General features: G+C 41.0%; 1 protein-coding gene across 1 annotated transcript; it reads right to left on the bottom strand.

Annotated features, from left to right (window-relative positions):
* Nucleotides 1–619: 619 nt before the first annotated feature.
* atpaf1 (ATP synthase mitochondrial F1 complex assembly factor 1) lies at nt 620–12,212 on the bottom strand. The gene is made up of 9 exons (XM_051947167.1): nt 11,990–12,212; nt 7,804–7,912; nt 7,002–7,064; nt 5,751–5,813; nt 5,600–5,650; nt 5,216–5,263; nt 3,720–3,815; nt 2,261–2,368; nt 620–1,392 (listed from the first exon to the last, which is right to left on the bottom strand). Exons 1-9 carry the CDS (start codon nt 12,202–12,204, stop codon nt 1,213–1,215), a joined length of 933 nt encoding a protein of 310 aa, XP_051803127.1. The 5' UTR covers nt 12,205–12,212; the 3' UTR covers nt 620–1,212.
* Between the last annotated feature and the right edge of the window lie 5,216 nt (nt 12,213–17,428).

Here is a 17,428-nt window from a genome sequence, read left to right as displayed (position 1 = left end):
GAGTGATGGTTGCTGGAAATGTTCCTCTGTACCCCTATGGAGATATTCCATTAGAAATCAGCCGTTTTCAGCTAAATTAGTCATTTATCACAATAACAATATCTAGACTTGATCTATGATTCAATTGTTGTTTTCATTGAAAAAAAAAGCTTTTCTTTCAAAAATAAGGACATTTCTAAGTGACCCCAAACTTTTGAATGGTAGTGTAATGCACGTGTAAATGATCAGATGTTTAGAATGTTCTGTAAAAATCATAGTCCATTATGTGAACGCTTTCAGAATGCACTTTTTGCCCTGAAACAAAGAAAAATGTGGTGTGTTATTTATTCGTTGTCATGCTGTGATTGTAGCAGTGCGGTCCACTGGAGATCAAACTGGGATGAATGTGGCCTCTGTTTGACAGACCTGCTATAAGGGAAGGACAAACTAAAGCTTCCTCCAACATGTTTGAAAAGACAGGAGCTCACTGCAGATTTCAGACATCACAACCACAAAGCTTGATGGAGACAACATGAAGAGATGGTCAGAGTGCAAAGTTGCATTTTCAGACTTCAGAAATATCAGCACTAATGGTGTGCACCATTCTCACTACTATAGACGGAATAATGGGAGCTGAAGGTGTTGTGGATTCACTTTAATATTGAACATTCACTCCTTCCATGTTGAAATGGGTCAGTCAGATCTCCATTCCCTTTGGAAATTACAAGCAGGGTCAATGACAGTTATTTAGACTCTACCAGACACCACCCAATAATTCTGCTTGTGATAATGACCCACAGCGCTGAAACTTAACCTTAGGGCTTCGTCTAAACCACACATCAAAGGTTTTTTGTTCCAAGAACAAGGAGATGAAAAATCTGACACAATATTCAGACTTAAATTAAAATGGTTTTTGGGTTTGTCTGGTCCAGTCAGATATGAAGAACAGGAGACAGTGTGATTTATTCTTTATAGAACAAGACACTGCCACAATATTGTCTGTGGTTCCAAATGAATACACAAGATGTGTTGTAGATCATCCGAGTTCATGAGAGGCAATCTGTGCTTCTTTATGTTCGTTTTCCTAAATCACAGCCGCTGCTGCAAACTTTATACACAGGATGAGAAGCAGCTGCATTCCAGTGGAAGGTGCTGAGTGATAAAACATCTACTGTCATGTTAAAAGAGAGCAACAGGTCCTGGACGTGTGACAGCAGGCGGTGTGGTGGTGACTCAGGAACCAGGGGAAGCCGTAGAGCCCAGCCCGCTCTGCTCCAGCTCTGCTATCACAGACATGTGTTTGAAGTCTGCAGGGTGATGGTTAAATGTCTCCACCAATCTGTACGTCTCCTGCCTCTGCGTGCTGTAGAACAGTTGCACCTGATTGGCCAAGCATTGAGCCTGGTGGACGGTCTGGGGAAACGAGGAAGAGAAGGGTTTATATACGGGAAATATGTCTTTAAGCATGAACCAGTCTCCTTTCTGTCCATGTCTGACACTACAGCTGGAGTGTACAGAGGTCATTCCAGACCTGGAGGACATTCTACAATCAAACAATTCATGTACAAAATACTAAAACATGCAGTTCTTGTGTAAATGTATTTGTCCTGAGACCAAATCTAAAAAAGCTAGCAGAAAAGAAAGTTTGAAACTATTTTTTAAAATACCAAATAAGTCTGAAGTTCCCCCTAAAATGCAATTTTCTCTTGTCCCACCCTCCTGATGACCAAACTGAATCGGAAATGAAACAGTTAAAATGAAACATAGATCTGCTTTTTTTTGGTACTATTTTTCACTGATGTCTCTTGTAATTGTGGGGACATTTTTTTAATCAACATAATATTTTAACAAGAACAGCACAGAGAGTGCAGCACTGTGCCAAGGCTGCTCAGTCCTTGAGTGATTTCTGACGGATAAGTCCTGATAAGTCACCAGCAGTGGATTCTTAGTAGGATCACAATCATGTGATCATCAGCGAGCAGCTGATGTGGTGCTGCCCATTTCCACCAATCTACTCTGCATCGCCCTCACTACACTTAATATGCTCAATCACACTGTTTGAATTTTACTTCCTGCTATATGTGAAGCCAAAATGTCCTTCACTTCTGGAATGAGCCTTATAATAGTGTATATAACGGTGTATAATAGTGTATGTAATACTGTATACCGTGTATAATAATGTATAGCATATTGTATATTAGTGTCTAGCAGTGTGTAAAATAGAAAAAGAGGTTAAAAACATTGGCATGTTCCTTTAATTTGGGCTTTTCCATGAACTTACTATGAACCTGGAGTCCATCTCAGCTGTCATGAGCACAACGCCCTTCTCCTCCTTCAGGTCTGGGTAGTGGTAGAGGATCAGCTGACTGGGAGCGTTCTCACCCAGCGTCTGGACACAGGAAACATCCATTTAGCATCTCAGTGAGCAACAGTGTGACTGTGGAGTTTTTACATTCAGACATTTCAGTCCACAGAACAGCAGCCAACCTGTGATCATGTAAAGAGTTGCACCAGGATGTTCTGTAATATTTTACTAGATTGTCTGACTGATACAGATTTTTAATCCTCAACTCGTCCATTAACCAATGTTTGGAACTGATAGACATTTGCATTAAAAATGAAGCTGGGGGGGCGCTGCTGGAAAGCACAGAGGAACTACAGATAGCATCGGAGCCAAAGAAGCACACTGGGATTTTTTTTTTCTCTTGGGAACGGATTACAAAAAACAACAATACATCCCTATTTTTGGTTCAATAAAACATTTAAATTGACCTCTGAATACGTGGTTCTATAAATGAATGCAATTGTTAAAGTCAGAGTTTTTTTATGTATTTCCAGACAACAGAAAAATGCAAATATGGACCAACAACGTCGTCTGTTTTGCAGTTTTCAAACCATCACTGTCTCCAGCAGTCAGAAATCTCTGGTGAAAACATGCTAAAGAAATCAGAACATATACTAATGTTATCATTTTTGCCTGAATGTCCAGACTCCTGAAACAAACGTCAAAGGTAAATAGTAAATGCAACAAACTTAGACAAGCATTCCAGTTTTTGCTCATCTAAACATGCCTCTTTTTACTACAGCAAAAATGTCATGACCGGAGACTCAACTTTCCAAACAATAACACAACTAATCCTTTCACTTGCTTGTATTGTTTTGGCCATTTTTTGACAGGATAAGTAGAGAGGCAGAAAGGAAAGTAGGGAGAAGAATGAGGGGGAGAGCTGGAATTGAACCCATGACCACTGCATCAGGGACTACAGCACCTGTTTATAGGTCACCCGCTCAACGTATCGGAACTATCCGGACATCCTCTTTGCATTTCTTTAAACCAATCACAGTTGTTTTGAGCGGTGATAATCCCTGGATGCAGCTCAGATGTCCCTGCAACATTGTTTTGGTGGAACATTCAGAGAGATAAGAAATGTCATAAGGACAGCTAATTCTTATTGTTTCTCCAAATCCTCAGAAAAACTTTTAGTGTTCATTTGTAGTGCTGCATGGAGGTTAGTAACACACAGACAGGAGAGGAGCAGAAAGCTGTGTGAAATGTGTGTCTACATCCAGTGAGTCAGACGACAAGAAAGCTAGAAGAGGTCGACCACTCAGCTTACATCAGCTTTAACATCAAATTCAATGTTCAATGTTGGTTTATAGATGTCAGAGTTGAGGGGAGCCCTGAGGACGTTGGGCTTCTCAGCAGCATGTGAAGGTGTCGTGGGTGTGAAGCTGTTTACCTGGACATTGATGAGGGAGGTGAAGTGCAGCTCATGTCCGGACCACTGACCCACAAAGAACTCGTAACCCTCTTTCTGGGGTAATGCGTAAAGAAACTGAAGACGAGAGAGACGGTGGTGATGAGTTAGGAAAATAAAGAGGAAACAGTCCAGCAGTCAGAGGAAACATTTCATGTGCTTAAACAACAGATCATTAATAACTTTTGATCATTTTTAGTTGCTGGTTATCCAGTAGGGCTGCACGGTGGGTCAGTGGGTGGCCCTGTGGGTGGCCCTGTCGCCTTGCAGCTAGAAGATCCCCGGTTTGCGTTCTGGCCTGGGATCTTTCTGTGTGGAGTTTGCTTGTTCTCCCTGTCCATGTGTGGGTTTTCTCCAGGTTCTCTGGCTTCCACCCACAGTCCTAAGACACGTTCAAGTTCATTTCTAACTCTAAATATTCTGCAGTGTGCATGTAGAAAATAGAACAATGGAGGTTTGTTCTGTTAGCGTATGTTGTAAACTTTACATTGTTGAGGGTGACGTGAGAGAGGAGAGATTACTGGTCAACAAGACGTTGAGAGGACAGATGAAATGGTGCTTGTTGTCCTCTCCAGGTTTAACCAATCTGCATTTGTCTTCCCTGAGCTTTAGTGGATCAGTGTTACAGCAGTTTTTCAGGGTCCCTCAGATCCTGAAACACTCTTTTCTCCTCTCATAATGACCTCTAAACAATTTTTACAGGTGTGGTACCTGCACTCAGAACACACACAAAGATTTAGGCCACCCTAAAATCTGCTCAAGAGAACGTGTGATGATATACTCCATGTGGTGTCTCCTCCCAAACTGCAGGGGGCAGCGTATCACAAACACATCTATCTAGTCTAATCTAGTACTAAACTAGAGTAGAAGTTGTTTGCCATTGCGTACACCACTTACAACATGGCATTTTACTGAATAGTTGCATTTCAGCAGTTACTTTTCATTTCACACCATTAACTGTTCATAACCCGGTTACCATGGTGATCTCTGTGTGATGAATCTTATCAAAGCAACTGAACTGAACTTCTACTGCTAGGAGCTCCTGTTCTCCCCCAACTTTCCGCGTGTCTCTGTCCACGTTGTTAGAAAAATTTGGAGGTGCACGACACAGAAATTTTACGCTTGAGAAGGGCTGTGTGAGGGGGCGTGGCTGCCAAAATGACATCATTTGTCCACGCAGAGTCGCACGGACCTTGCGGGTGCGGCAAGCATAAAACAAGCTATGGACTGGCGACCTGTCCAGGGTCAGCTGGGATAGGCCCCAGAGACCTTAATGAGGATTAAGCACTGTATATATAATGGATGGACGGGTATTTGCACCCGTTCCGCCACAAGCTCACAATCAGCAGCTTTGTCTTTTGTAGTAGAACAGAAAATAACCATTGTGTCTGGTGATACTGACACACTGATCATCGCATGCTTCACTTTAGTTTCTGCAGCTTCTCATCATCGCGTCTCATTCTGAGCAGTGAGCTTACCATCGGGCAGGACTTTGTTCTGCTGGAAATCACCTCATAGATCTGTGTCTGCAAATACAAAGAAAGACAGGTCATTAGATCTCTACCATGCAAGTACTGATGTGAACACTCCTCATCACTGCAGGATTTCTGAAACCGTTTACAGACATGTTCTGTTTACTGGGAACTGTACAGACAGTGTTCAACAGACATAAACACCACAACTGAAGGCACAATTTTGCCACCAAAGCAAACTGAACTAAGAAATACATTTCGGATATGGCTAAGAGAAAAAAAATCTGTGCATTCCACGCCTTTCTTTGTTAATTCAAACCAAGTGTGGGCGAAAAATAAAAGAAGCAAATGTCAGCGATAAATTCAAAAAGTTGGGATTCATCAGCTCACCGGGATGACGGCGCTGATCGTGTCCTTCGCAGAATAAAACTTCGTCCAAAGCTGAGAGAAGAACAAAAGAACAAAGTAAAGGTAAGACAACCAACAGCTCCAAAAGGTTTCACCTGCCACAGGAAGCCATGTGACCTCATCCCAGACTCACCTCTGCAATTTCCTCACCCGTCTTGTTCTTAATCATTTCCAGGTTGAGGATGGAGCCCAGCGTCTACAGAACAGCACGTTAATGTCTGTTAAACACTATGTAAAAAGATTCAAACTAACAGAAATGACCATGGAACTTCAGCAGCTGAAATGGTTATTTTTTTTCACAGGTTTTCTGACACTTTACGGCAAATATGCAAGTTAGCTGTTACTTTGTTTAAAATGCACAGACTTTGCTCAGCCTCTAAACCACAAATCTGAACGTCGGATAATCAGGTTCTAAATGTTAGCTTCATTTGGCCAATTTATTAGAGTCAAAGGTTTTAACAGAGAGGAATTCTGGGTATCTGTTTTTAGAAATCTAGAAACTATTTTCTCTCATTGCATTTTTCAGTCCCGTGTCTATTTTGCAGTGTGCAGTTTTCTTTTTATATGGTATTAGTATAAAAAATATCCCTATTGTTTAGTTTGTTGCTTCCAGCTCTAAATTTCACCACCATCAAGCACTTTGGAATTATGTTGCAGTTGTTCAGCAGAACAAACATCTATAATGATCATGTAGAAATACAGAGAAGGGCTGCACTTAGTTGTAAATTTACACTGTGGCTTCCTTTAGAATGTCGGGTCTGTGAATGTCTCGCCTCTTTCTCCACTAACCCCTGCCTGCTAGCTGCAGCTCAGCACACCAGCTCACCCACAACTCCACTCAAACACAAGACAACTCTCGTCAATGACAAGTTGTAATATTGGAGTAATTCAACCATACATGTTTAGACTGCAAACAGATTCTGCAGAAAAATAATGATACTGAAAGTCACCCTGCAAGGTGTCACTGATGTTCTCAAATTAATTGTAAAATTATTTTTTTGCAAATTGAATAATAATGCACATTGGGTTTGCTGATGATGTCATAAGTCATGACCAACCCACGTTTCAAGCCCAAATTTGCAAAAGGTAAGCTCAGACTGTTGTCATATTACTATTTTCTTTCTGAGAATACATTAATGACTGTCAGAAAGAAACCTCTGGGTATTCAGGTAGCTCAACAGGTTGAGGGACGGCCCATAAACGGGCTAAAGTCCCTGATGCAGCGGTCTAGGTTTGAGTCCAGCCCTTTGCTGTTGGTCTCCCCCCCCCACTTTTCTCCCTACTTTGCTGTCAAATAAAAAGAACAACTTTAAAAAAAAGAAAGAGTTCCCTGCTACGCTGGTGCACGTGTGCTGTTAATACAGTTCTCCTCTCCTCAGCTCACCTTGTTCTTGGTGAAACCTCCTGATGCTCCATCACCAGCAGCCATTTGGTCTCTTTTCTCCAACTGCAGGGATGGAGACGAACAAAGACATTAAAGTTCTCCATTATAGCGGTGATAAATACAAGCACGCAGGATGTTCTGCTACGACTAACACATTTCACTGCACACTGCTACTGTTTATTTGCAGCTTTATTCAGCTACTAAAAATACGCATTTGACATGTGTGTACATTTGGCTGCGTTTCAGTTTATGACTTGAACTCGTCAGGGTTCTCACCAGGATTTTTTTACAGCGTAACGGCAGGTCCTCGCGCCCATGCATGCGCAATAGCCTTCATTAAATCTCGCGAGCGGCCGGCCCAGATGCAGCCAATGAGCGTCACACAGATGCTCCAAATGCTCGTGATTTAGGCCACTATTCACCATACATGGCATCACAGAAACAACCGAGACATACTAATTGTAATCCCGAGATTGGAAGCAACTCTTAATTTTAGACGGGAACGGGTCAATCTACAGGAAAGTACGGCTGAGGTGGGGAGACATAAATTAACCTAGATAGGCACCCAGTTGATAAAAACAAACGCACATGGCGTTATCTGTCAAAATAACAGCGTAGCGGCCCTAATCACAGTGTAATCTTTTAAACTCACAGCATAACAGCCCGTTATGAAAGCGTAACGGGCCGTTACGCTGAAATGCGCTGGCGAGAACCCTGCTCGTGTCGTATTTTGGGACTTGAAGGACTGTCAGAGCATATATTCCAGTTGTCCAGGCCAACAGTGAGCCCGGCTGATACTCACCTCCTGCTCCATGAGCCGGATGAACTCGGCCTGCTTGGAGTGTCCGAGCACCTCCTTCTGGGCCTCATGGCGTTTCTCCAGCCGCACCTTGTACTCCTGTGGTTTGGCACTGAAAACAAGTCAGACCAAATCAGTGATTTCAAAAAATGTTGTAGTCATTTTATTTTAAGAAAAACATTTGTTGTTCCCTGACTTTCAACAACCTGTTAAAATGTTATATTATTATTATTATTTAAACAATCCCTTTAAAGATATCCCTTTAGGCTCTGGGACTATGTGATGGAAATTTTCTACATATAATAGACTGAACAACACAGAAATGAATCAATCATGAAAATGGAGTGGAGCTGCAGCATTTCTGAAGGTTGTTGCTAGAGGTACGGACCCGTACCCGTAGCCTGTGGACTACGGATACGGCACTTTCCATTTGCCAATCAGATACGCGAGATCTGGTCACGTGACTCCCGGTAGACGCTAGCGGTACGGACCCGTAGCATCGGTACTACAGGTACAGACCCTAAACCTGACCCTAACCTTTGCTTACCTTTCAACAGTTTGCAGTGGTTAGCAGCTTCTAGACTCGCGTACGGGTCCGTATCTGTCTGGCAAATGGAAAGTGCCATATCCGTAGGCCACAGGCTACGGGTACGGGTCCGTATCTGTAGACACTACCATTTCTGAATATATTTACGGCCACCATCCTTCATCCCCAACACAGTCTGCTGCTAAAAAGCTTGTAAAAAAAGTCAAATTTATAAATAATTTCTTGAATTGACAATGAACAGGCTAAAAGTTGGAATTTTTCCTCAGAAATCTGACATGCATTTGATATTTCTGGCTTAATTTGTTTGAAGTCTCACATGGCAGCAGGTCACACATTTAATGACAATTTCATTGATGCAACTAGTTGCATCAAGAGAGGCCATGGCCCTCTCTGAAACCTTATTGGCCACCCCTGATCTGAGGCTCATTCACTGAAACTCCATGTTTCTGTCCATGACAGTGACTCAGTGAAATGAATGGTTTCGTGGATCTGCTGCCAGCCAGCTGAGCAACCCATCCAGAAACATGACAGTGCAACACATATGTTGTGCCTTTAGGTGACTGAGGCACACAGAGACCAATCCAATCATAGAACACCTTTTATGTATGTTGAAATTTGAACAAAAGCTGTAGTTTGGGATCTCAGTGCTGCATTTGATACAGTTGGTCCCATTTTGTTTTTTGTTTTTTTACAGAGACTGGAACATGTTATTCAGATTAAAGAAACTGCATTAAACTGGTTTAAATCATATTGAACAGATTGATTCCAGTTTGCTCACGTTAAAAATGTTTTTCTGCTCACAGTAGAGTTAGTTATGGAGCTCCACAGGGTTCTGTGTTAGAACCAACACTTTTTAATTTGTTTATGCTCCCCTCAAGCAATATTTTTAGGAAGACCTGCATGAACGTTAAATGTTATGCAGACGACATCCAGCTACATTTATCTATGAAACCAAATGAAACCGATCAGTTGGTCAAACTTCAACATGTCTAAAGGACAAAAAGGCCTTTATGACCTGCAACTTTCTTCTGCTCAATTCAGATAAATGCATTTGACCACAAACACCTCAGAAACACACTGTCTAACCAGTGGTAGTTATACACACGTGGACAAAATTGTTGGTACCCCTCAGTTAAAGAAGGAAAAACCCACAATTCTCACTGAAATCACTTGAAACTCACAAAAGTAACAATAAATAAAAATTTATTGAAAATTAAATAATCAAAATCAGCCATCACTTTTGAATTGTTGATTAACATAATTATTTAAAAAAACAAACTAATGAAATAGGGCTGGACAAAAATGATGGTACCCATAACTTAATATTTTGTTGCACAACCTTTTGAGGCAATCACTGCAATTAAACCATTTCTGTATTTGTCAATGAGCGTTCTGCAGCTGTCAACAGGTATTTTGGCCCACTCCTCATGAGCAAACAGCTCCAGTTGTCTCAGGTTTGATGGGTGTCTTCTCCAAATGGCATGTTTCAGCTCCTTCCACATATGTTCAATGGGATTCAGATCTGGGCTCATAGAAGGCCACTTTAGAATAGTCCAACGCTTTTCTCTCGGCCATTCTTGGGTGTTTTTGGCTGTGTGTTTTGGATGGTTGTCCTGTTGGAAGACCCATGACCTGCGACTGAGACCAAGCTTTCTGACACTAGGCAGCACATTTCTCTCCAGAATGCCTTGATAGTCTTCAGATTTCATCGTACCTTGCACACTTTCAAGACACCCTGTGCCAGATGCAGCAAAGCAGCCCCAAAACATTACTGAGCCTCCTCCATGTTTCACCGGAGGGACAGTGTTCTTTTCTTCGTATGCTTGGTTTTTGAGTCTATGAACATAGAGTTGATGTGCCTTACCAAAAAGCTCCAGTTTGGTCTCATCTGTCCAAAGGACATTCTCCCAGAAGCTTTGTGGCTTGTCAACATGCATTTTTGCAAATTCCAGTCTGGCTTTTTTATGAGTTTTTTTCAGCAGTGGTGTCCTCCTTGGTCGTCTCCCATGAAGTCCACTTTGGCTCAAACAACGACGAATGGTGCGATCTGACACTGATGTACCTTGGCCTTGGAGTTCACCTTTAATTTCTTTGGAGGTTGCTCTGGGCTCTTTGGATACAATTCCAACGATCCGTCTCTTCAATTTGTCATCAATTTTCCTCTTGCGGCCACGTCCAGGGAGGTTGGCTACTGTCCCGTGGGTCTTGAACTTCTGAATAATATGAGCCACTGTTGTCACAGGAACTTCAAGCTGTTTAGAGATGGTCTTATAGCCTTTACCTTTAAGATGTTTGTCTATCATTTTTTTTCGGATGTCCTGGGACAATTCTCTCCTTCGCTTTCTGTTGTCCATGTTCAGTGTGGTACACACCTTTCACCAAACAGCAGGGTGACTACTTGTCTCCCTTTAAATAGGCAGACTGACTGATTATGAGTTTGGAAACACCTGTGATGTCAATTAAATGACACACCTGAGTTAATCATGTCACTCTGGTCAAATAGTTTTCAATCTTTTATAGAGGTACCATCATTTTTGTCCAGGCCTGTTTCATTAGTTTGTTTTTTTTAATAATTATGTTAATCAACAATTCAAAAGTAATGGCTGTTTTTGATTATTTAATTTTCAATAAATTTTTATTTATTGTTACTTTTGTGAGTTTCAAGTGATTTCAGTGAGAATTGTGGGTTTTTCCTTCTTTAACTGAGGGGTACCAACAATTTTGTCCACGTGTGTATGTCATCTAGTATAACTTGATGACATTGCCTTAGCCTCCAGTTCTACTGCAAATAACTTTGGAGTTATTGTATATCAGAATATGTCCTTTAACTCACATAAATCACATCTGGAGAACAGCCTTCTTTCATCGAGACAATAGTGTCAAAATCAGGAACATCTATTCTCAGAGTAATGCTGACAAACCAGTCTATGTATTTAGAACCTCTAAGCTGGACTACTGTAAAGCTTTATTATCAGAGTGTCCTAATAATTCTCTTAAAATCTTCAGTTGATTCAAAATGTTGTTCTGACAGGAACCAGTAACAGAGATCACATTTCTCCCATATTAACTCCTCTTCACTGACTCCCTGTAAGATCCAGGACGGAACTTAAAATCCTGCTTCTAACATATAAAACTCTTAATGACTAGCTCCATATTATCTTAAAGGCCTTATTCTACCATATCTTCCTAACAGAGCACTTCACTCTCAGACTGTAGATTTACTGATGGTTCTGAGAGTTTCCAGAAGCAGAATGGGAGGCAGAACCTTCAGTGATCAGCTCCTCTGTGGTGGAATCTGCTCCCAGTTTAGGTTCTGGAGGCAGACACCACCTCTACTTTTAGGATCAGGCTTAAAACTTTCCTCTTTGATGAAGCTGACAGTAAGGGCTGCTCGGGATCACTAGAGCCGTCCATTACTTATGTTATGCTGCCATAGGTATAGACTCTCCACTCTCTCAGTACAGTTACACACCACCATTACATATCGGTACCACAGATTGTTGAAATACAGGCCGAATAAATCTATAGCTTTGAGGACATCTTCCACTACACCCTGGATGCATGTTAAGTTTTGATTGTTAAAATAGCAACCTTGGTGGCAGGTCTGTGAGCACGCTGTGCTGCTGGTAGCTCTCTGCTCACCTGCGCAGCTGCTGGATCTTGTCCTGGTACTTGCTGTAGAACGGGTTCTCCTCCAGGTCCGGCTCCTTCCGCACGGAGAAGGCTCGGAAGTGCGCTGGAACCAGGCCGGGGATGAGCGTCCGGATGCCGGTGGCCCTGACCGCTAGCATGCCCCGGTATAAACAGGACATTTGTACCATAGCCGCCGCCATCTTCCCATCGCTCCCGTCCCACATCTATAAAGTTCCGGCGGGGAGTGGGTTTAAGCATAATTGGTTCCGCGAAAAGACACGTAAGGACAAATTCAATAAAGTAATTATTTCAGCACTTCAGACGCTTTGATTATTCATTATAAAACATTAAAATGTATCGTTTGCAGTGCTATCCACATTCTATGTACATGGAATTATATAATTGTTCGTGAAGATAAAACGATCATGAAAAACAAACAAGAAAACACTGACAACACATTACACAATGATTAATGTGTTGTCAGTGTTTTATTGTTTGTTTTTCATGATCGTCCATATATATATATATATATATATATATATATATATATATACACACACACACACACACACACACACACACACACACACACACACACACATATATATATATATATAGATAGATAGATAGATAGATAGATAGATAGATAGATAGATAGATACACACACACACACACACACACACACACACACACACACACACACACACATATATATATATATATATATATATATATATATATATATATATATATATATATATATATATATATATATATCTTCTTCTTTTCCTTTCGGCTTTTCCCTTCAGGGGTCGCCACAGCGAATCAATTGCCTCCATCTAACCCTGTCTTCTGTATCCTCTTCTCTCACAATAATTATTATTAATATACTATTCTGAAATGAAAGCATAGAACTTTAAACAGTTGAAGTAAAAAAAAATCTATTCAGAAACCAAAGCTTAGCATAACATCTGAACATCAGTGTGTTGCAGTTGTTCAGCAGAACAAATATCTAGAATGATAATGAGAAACACAGAGAAGGGCTGGCAGATTGTTCCCTGCTTGTTCAGAGATATTATTGTGAATAATGTGGTTTTACTTGACGTCTGAATAACTCTCTATCCAGATGGACGTCATGCATGACAAGTTTAAATTTAAGTAATTTAGATTTAAACTTGCAGACTTGGATTGTCAACACGCAGCCATTTGTTGTGACAATAACTGCATGTTCTGACATCTTGTAACCTCTAGAGGTCGCTATAGACTTTTATTGGAACCTGCTTGAACATTCTCTGTCTGCATAAAAGCAGCATTTTGTTACATTAAAGCCCTCAATCCTATCTGGACACCACTAATCACTACAGCCATATTTCCAGTTCAGCTTGATGAAGAAGAACAATCTTCTCCAATTCTCCTGAGTCACGTACAGCTCTGACACACACTGCTTTTCCACAGCGTGTATAAACCCACACAGTGTGTGTGTGTGTGTGTGTGTGTGTGTGTGTGTGTGTGTGTGTGTGTGTGTGTGTGTGTGTGTGTGTGTGTGTGTGTGTGTGTGTGTGCACTGACAGACGCCATGGCTATAAATTTAACGAGATGTTTCCCTGATGACTGTCTGAGTGCTTCTGTGTTTACTTTCCACAGTCGATAATTTTTCAATCACCAATCAATAAACAAAGCAGCTGGGACCAGTTGAGTGTGCACGTGATGTGTTTATGTGTGTGTGTGTGTGTGTGTGTGTGTGGCAGCTGTTTCATTCTGTATCACACAACACACCATTAAAATGTGAATCACTCCAAGAGTTGGAATGAATTTTTGAGGAGTAAATGTTTATTTTGTTTATGTGCATTCCTCCAGATGACTTTCTTTTGAAACCACGGTGAAGATCTAATATTTTCCAAAAATCTTTTGTTTTCTTAAACAGTGTTCAGTTGCAGCTTCTACTGATTAAACCATCTGTGGGCGTGAACTTTTTCTTTTGTGGAAATATGCATAAAAAGATTCACAAGGCATTGTCAAAATTTCCATCTGTTGTTGTGGTGTAACCTTAAAAATCCAGTGTTTAAATGTTTCACTGAGGATAACCACTGTTAAACTGAAGCAAGCAAATCTGAAATGTATGGCGCACAGAGAGGAAATGTAAGAGAGAGAGAGAGAGAGACAGACAGAGACATACAGACTGATAATATGGAATAAGACAGAAGAACTTCATTCACTGGGACACTGAGTATACAGAGGTTTTGGGATCCTGTCATGTTTTGACTTTTCAGGTATATTTACTTTTAATAACTGAACAGGGCCAGTTAAAGCTTTTTTTGCTGTTTGCAAAAGCTGCAAATACAAACAAGCAAAACATTAGAGCTTTACACACGTGGACAAAATTGTTGGTACCCCTCAGTTAAAGAAGGAAAAACCCACAATTCTCACTGAAATCACTTGAAACTCACAAAAGTAACAATAAATAAAAATTTATTGAAAATTAAATAATCAAAATCAGCCATCACTTTTGAATTGTTGATTAACATAATTATTTTAAAAAAACAAACTAATGAAATAGGGCTGGACAAAAATGATGGTACCCATAACTTAATATTTTGTTGCACAACCTTTTGAGGCAATCACTGCAATTAAACGATTTCTGTATTTGTCAATGAGCGTTCTGCAGCTGTCAACAGGTATTTTGGCCCACTCCTCATGAGCAAACAGCTCCAGACATTCTCCCAGAAGCTTTGTGGCTTGTCAACATGCATTTTTGCAAATTCCAGTCTGGCTTTTTTATGAGTTTTTTTCAGCAGTGGTGTCCTCCTTGGTCGTCTCCCATGAAGTCCACTTTGGCTCAAACAACGACGAATGGTGCCATCTGACACTGATGTACCTTGGCCTTGGAGTTCACCTTTAATTTCTTTGGAGGTTGCTCTGGGCTCTTTGGATACAATTCCAACGATCCGTCTCTTCAATTTGTCATCAATTTTCCTCTTGCGGCCACGTCCAGGGAGGTTGGCTACTGTCCCGTGGGTCTTGAACTTCTGAATAATATGAGCCACTGTTGTCACAGGAACTTCAAGCTGTTTAGAGATGGTCTTATAGCCTTTACCTTTAAGATGTTTGTCTATCATTTTTTTTCGGATGTCCTGGGACAATTCTCTCCTTCGCTTTCTGTTGTCCATGTTCAGTGTGGTACACACCTTTTCACCAAACAGCAGGGTGACTACTTGTCTCCCTTTAAATAGGCAGACTGACTGATTATGAGTTTGGAAACACCTGTGATGTCAATTAAATGACACACCTGAGTTAATCATGTCACTCTGGTCAAATAGTTTTCAATCTTTTATAGAGGTACCATCATTTTTGTCCAGGCCTGTTTCATTAGTTTGTTTTTTTAAATAATTATGTTAATCAACAATTCAAAAGTAATGGCTGTTTTGATTATTTAATTTTCAATAAATTTTTATTTATTGTTACTTTTGTGAGTTTCAAGTGATTTCAGTGAGAATTGTGGGTTTTTCCTTCTTTAACTGAGGGGTACCAACAATTTTGTCCACGTGTGTACATTCAGTAGTTGTGCAGAAGTACTGTTTGTCTGTATGAACCCAAGTGAGGGCATGATCACATGTTCCAACTTTGCTGTCTTGTGCCACAGTGGCAGAGTTTTGACAGAGGAATGTCCTGCCTGGACTCTGCAGTAGATCAGTGGTTAGCATCATTGCCTAGGATCATTCTCTACAGTGTTTCCATGTTCTCCCTGTTAACGCGTGTGTTTTATCTAAGTCCAAAAACATGCTGAGGTTAATTGGTGATTGTAAATTGCTCATAGGTGTGAATGTGAGTGTGATTGTTTGTCTCTATATGTAGCCCTGTGATAGACTGGTGACCTGTCCAGGGTGTCCCCTGCCTTCACCCTAAGTCATCTGGGATGGACTCCAACCCCCCACAACCCTAATGAGGATGAAGCGGTGTATAGAGAATGGATGATAGTCCTGTCTTAGACATTTTTTCTCACTGGGGTGCCACAATGTCTAATGTCTTTCTTATTTTTTTTAAATTAAATTGCTAAATCTTTTTTTGGGGGTAACTCACATTTGTCACTTGCTCATGCAGACAGGACTACCACGTTGAAGTACATTACAATACAACTACTGTATACTGTGCTGCTCAAAACAAATTCTGTCAAAAAAAAAAAGTAACTGTATGTAACTTCAGTTCTATGAAAACTTGCTTCTCTAAGGGATCCCCTGGTTCCACCCAGTAGTTCACACTGAAGCTATTTGCTGCTGATCTTTTCAGCACAAAACATGGCTGAGATTTTCAGTCATCCCTTGTAATGCACCTGATGATGTGTGTGTTCAGTGGCTTTCTTTTTAGGTGGCTCAGACAGACAATCAAATGCTGTGTTAGTGCTGCATTGCACAATTATGATAACTCTGTTTGGAATATAGCCTATGCCAGTCTAAAACTTCCAGTTTGCTGTTAGTGAAGTGAATCTCTCTCATAGGAATATTTCCACAAAGGTGCTGCTTGAGTTTGTAAACCGAGAATTTAACCATTTCCTTCTTCTTCTACCGAAAACAAAAGCAGTTTAGAACCTGAAAAGTTGGTTCCAATTGGGAACCACTAAACAGTAGGACCTGAAGCAGAAACCACAGGCTGCTTTCCACTGCAGGAACATGATGAAGGCACAAGGTGGGGCTAATGTTTGCAGGAACAGCCTCTTAACTGTCACTATCAATTGTTTCAGTGTCCATTGAGCTCCAGTTGTGACTTCAGCTCTGAATGTACAAAAACAAATCTAATCAACCAACTCAAATATGAGCTACTTGATGTAGCTCAAGTTCTGTGGGCATGTAGAAAATAGTACAGTTGAGGTCTGACATTGTTGAGGGTGACGTTAGAGAGGAGACTGTTGGTCAAGAAGACATTGAGAGGACAGACGAAATGGTGCTTTTTGTCCTCTCCAGGTTTACCCAATCTGCATTTGTCTTCTCTGAGTTGTAATGGATCAGTGTTAAGCGCTGCACAGCAGTTTCTCAGTGCCGTTCAGAGGTATGTACCTTGGAACACCTTTTTTCCCTTGATAATGGCCCAGAAAGAAGATTTACAGGTGTGGCACCTGCACTCAAAACACACACGAAGATTCAGGTCACCCTAAAATGATGGTATTATCAATGGACGTGACTTATTTAGGCTGCACAGTGGATGGTGGTTAGTATTGTTGCCCTGGATTGCATCCCGGCATGGGCCAGGGATCTTACGGCATGGAGTTTGCATGTGCTCCCTGTGCATGTGTGGGTTTACTCTGGCTGCTCTGATTTCCTCCCACAGTATAAAAATAAGCTGAGGTTACGTGGCGATTGTAAATTGTCCATAGGTGTGAATGTGAGTGTTTATGTAGCCCTGTGATATACTGGTGACCTGTCCAGAGTGTCCCCTCCCTTCACACTAAGTCAGCT

The sequence above is a fragment of the Acanthochromis polyacanthus genome, chromosome 4, assembly GCF_021347895.1.
Source record: "Acanthochromis polyacanthus isolate Apoly-LR-REF ecotype Palm Island chromosome 4, KAUST_Apoly_ChrSc, whole genome shotgun sequence".
Lineage (NCBI taxonomy): Eukaryota > Metazoa > Chordata > Actinopteri > Pomacentridae > Acanthochromis > Acanthochromis polyacanthus.
Note: the sequence above shows the minus strand (reverse complement) of the source record. Positions and strands in the feature narration are given on the sequence as shown.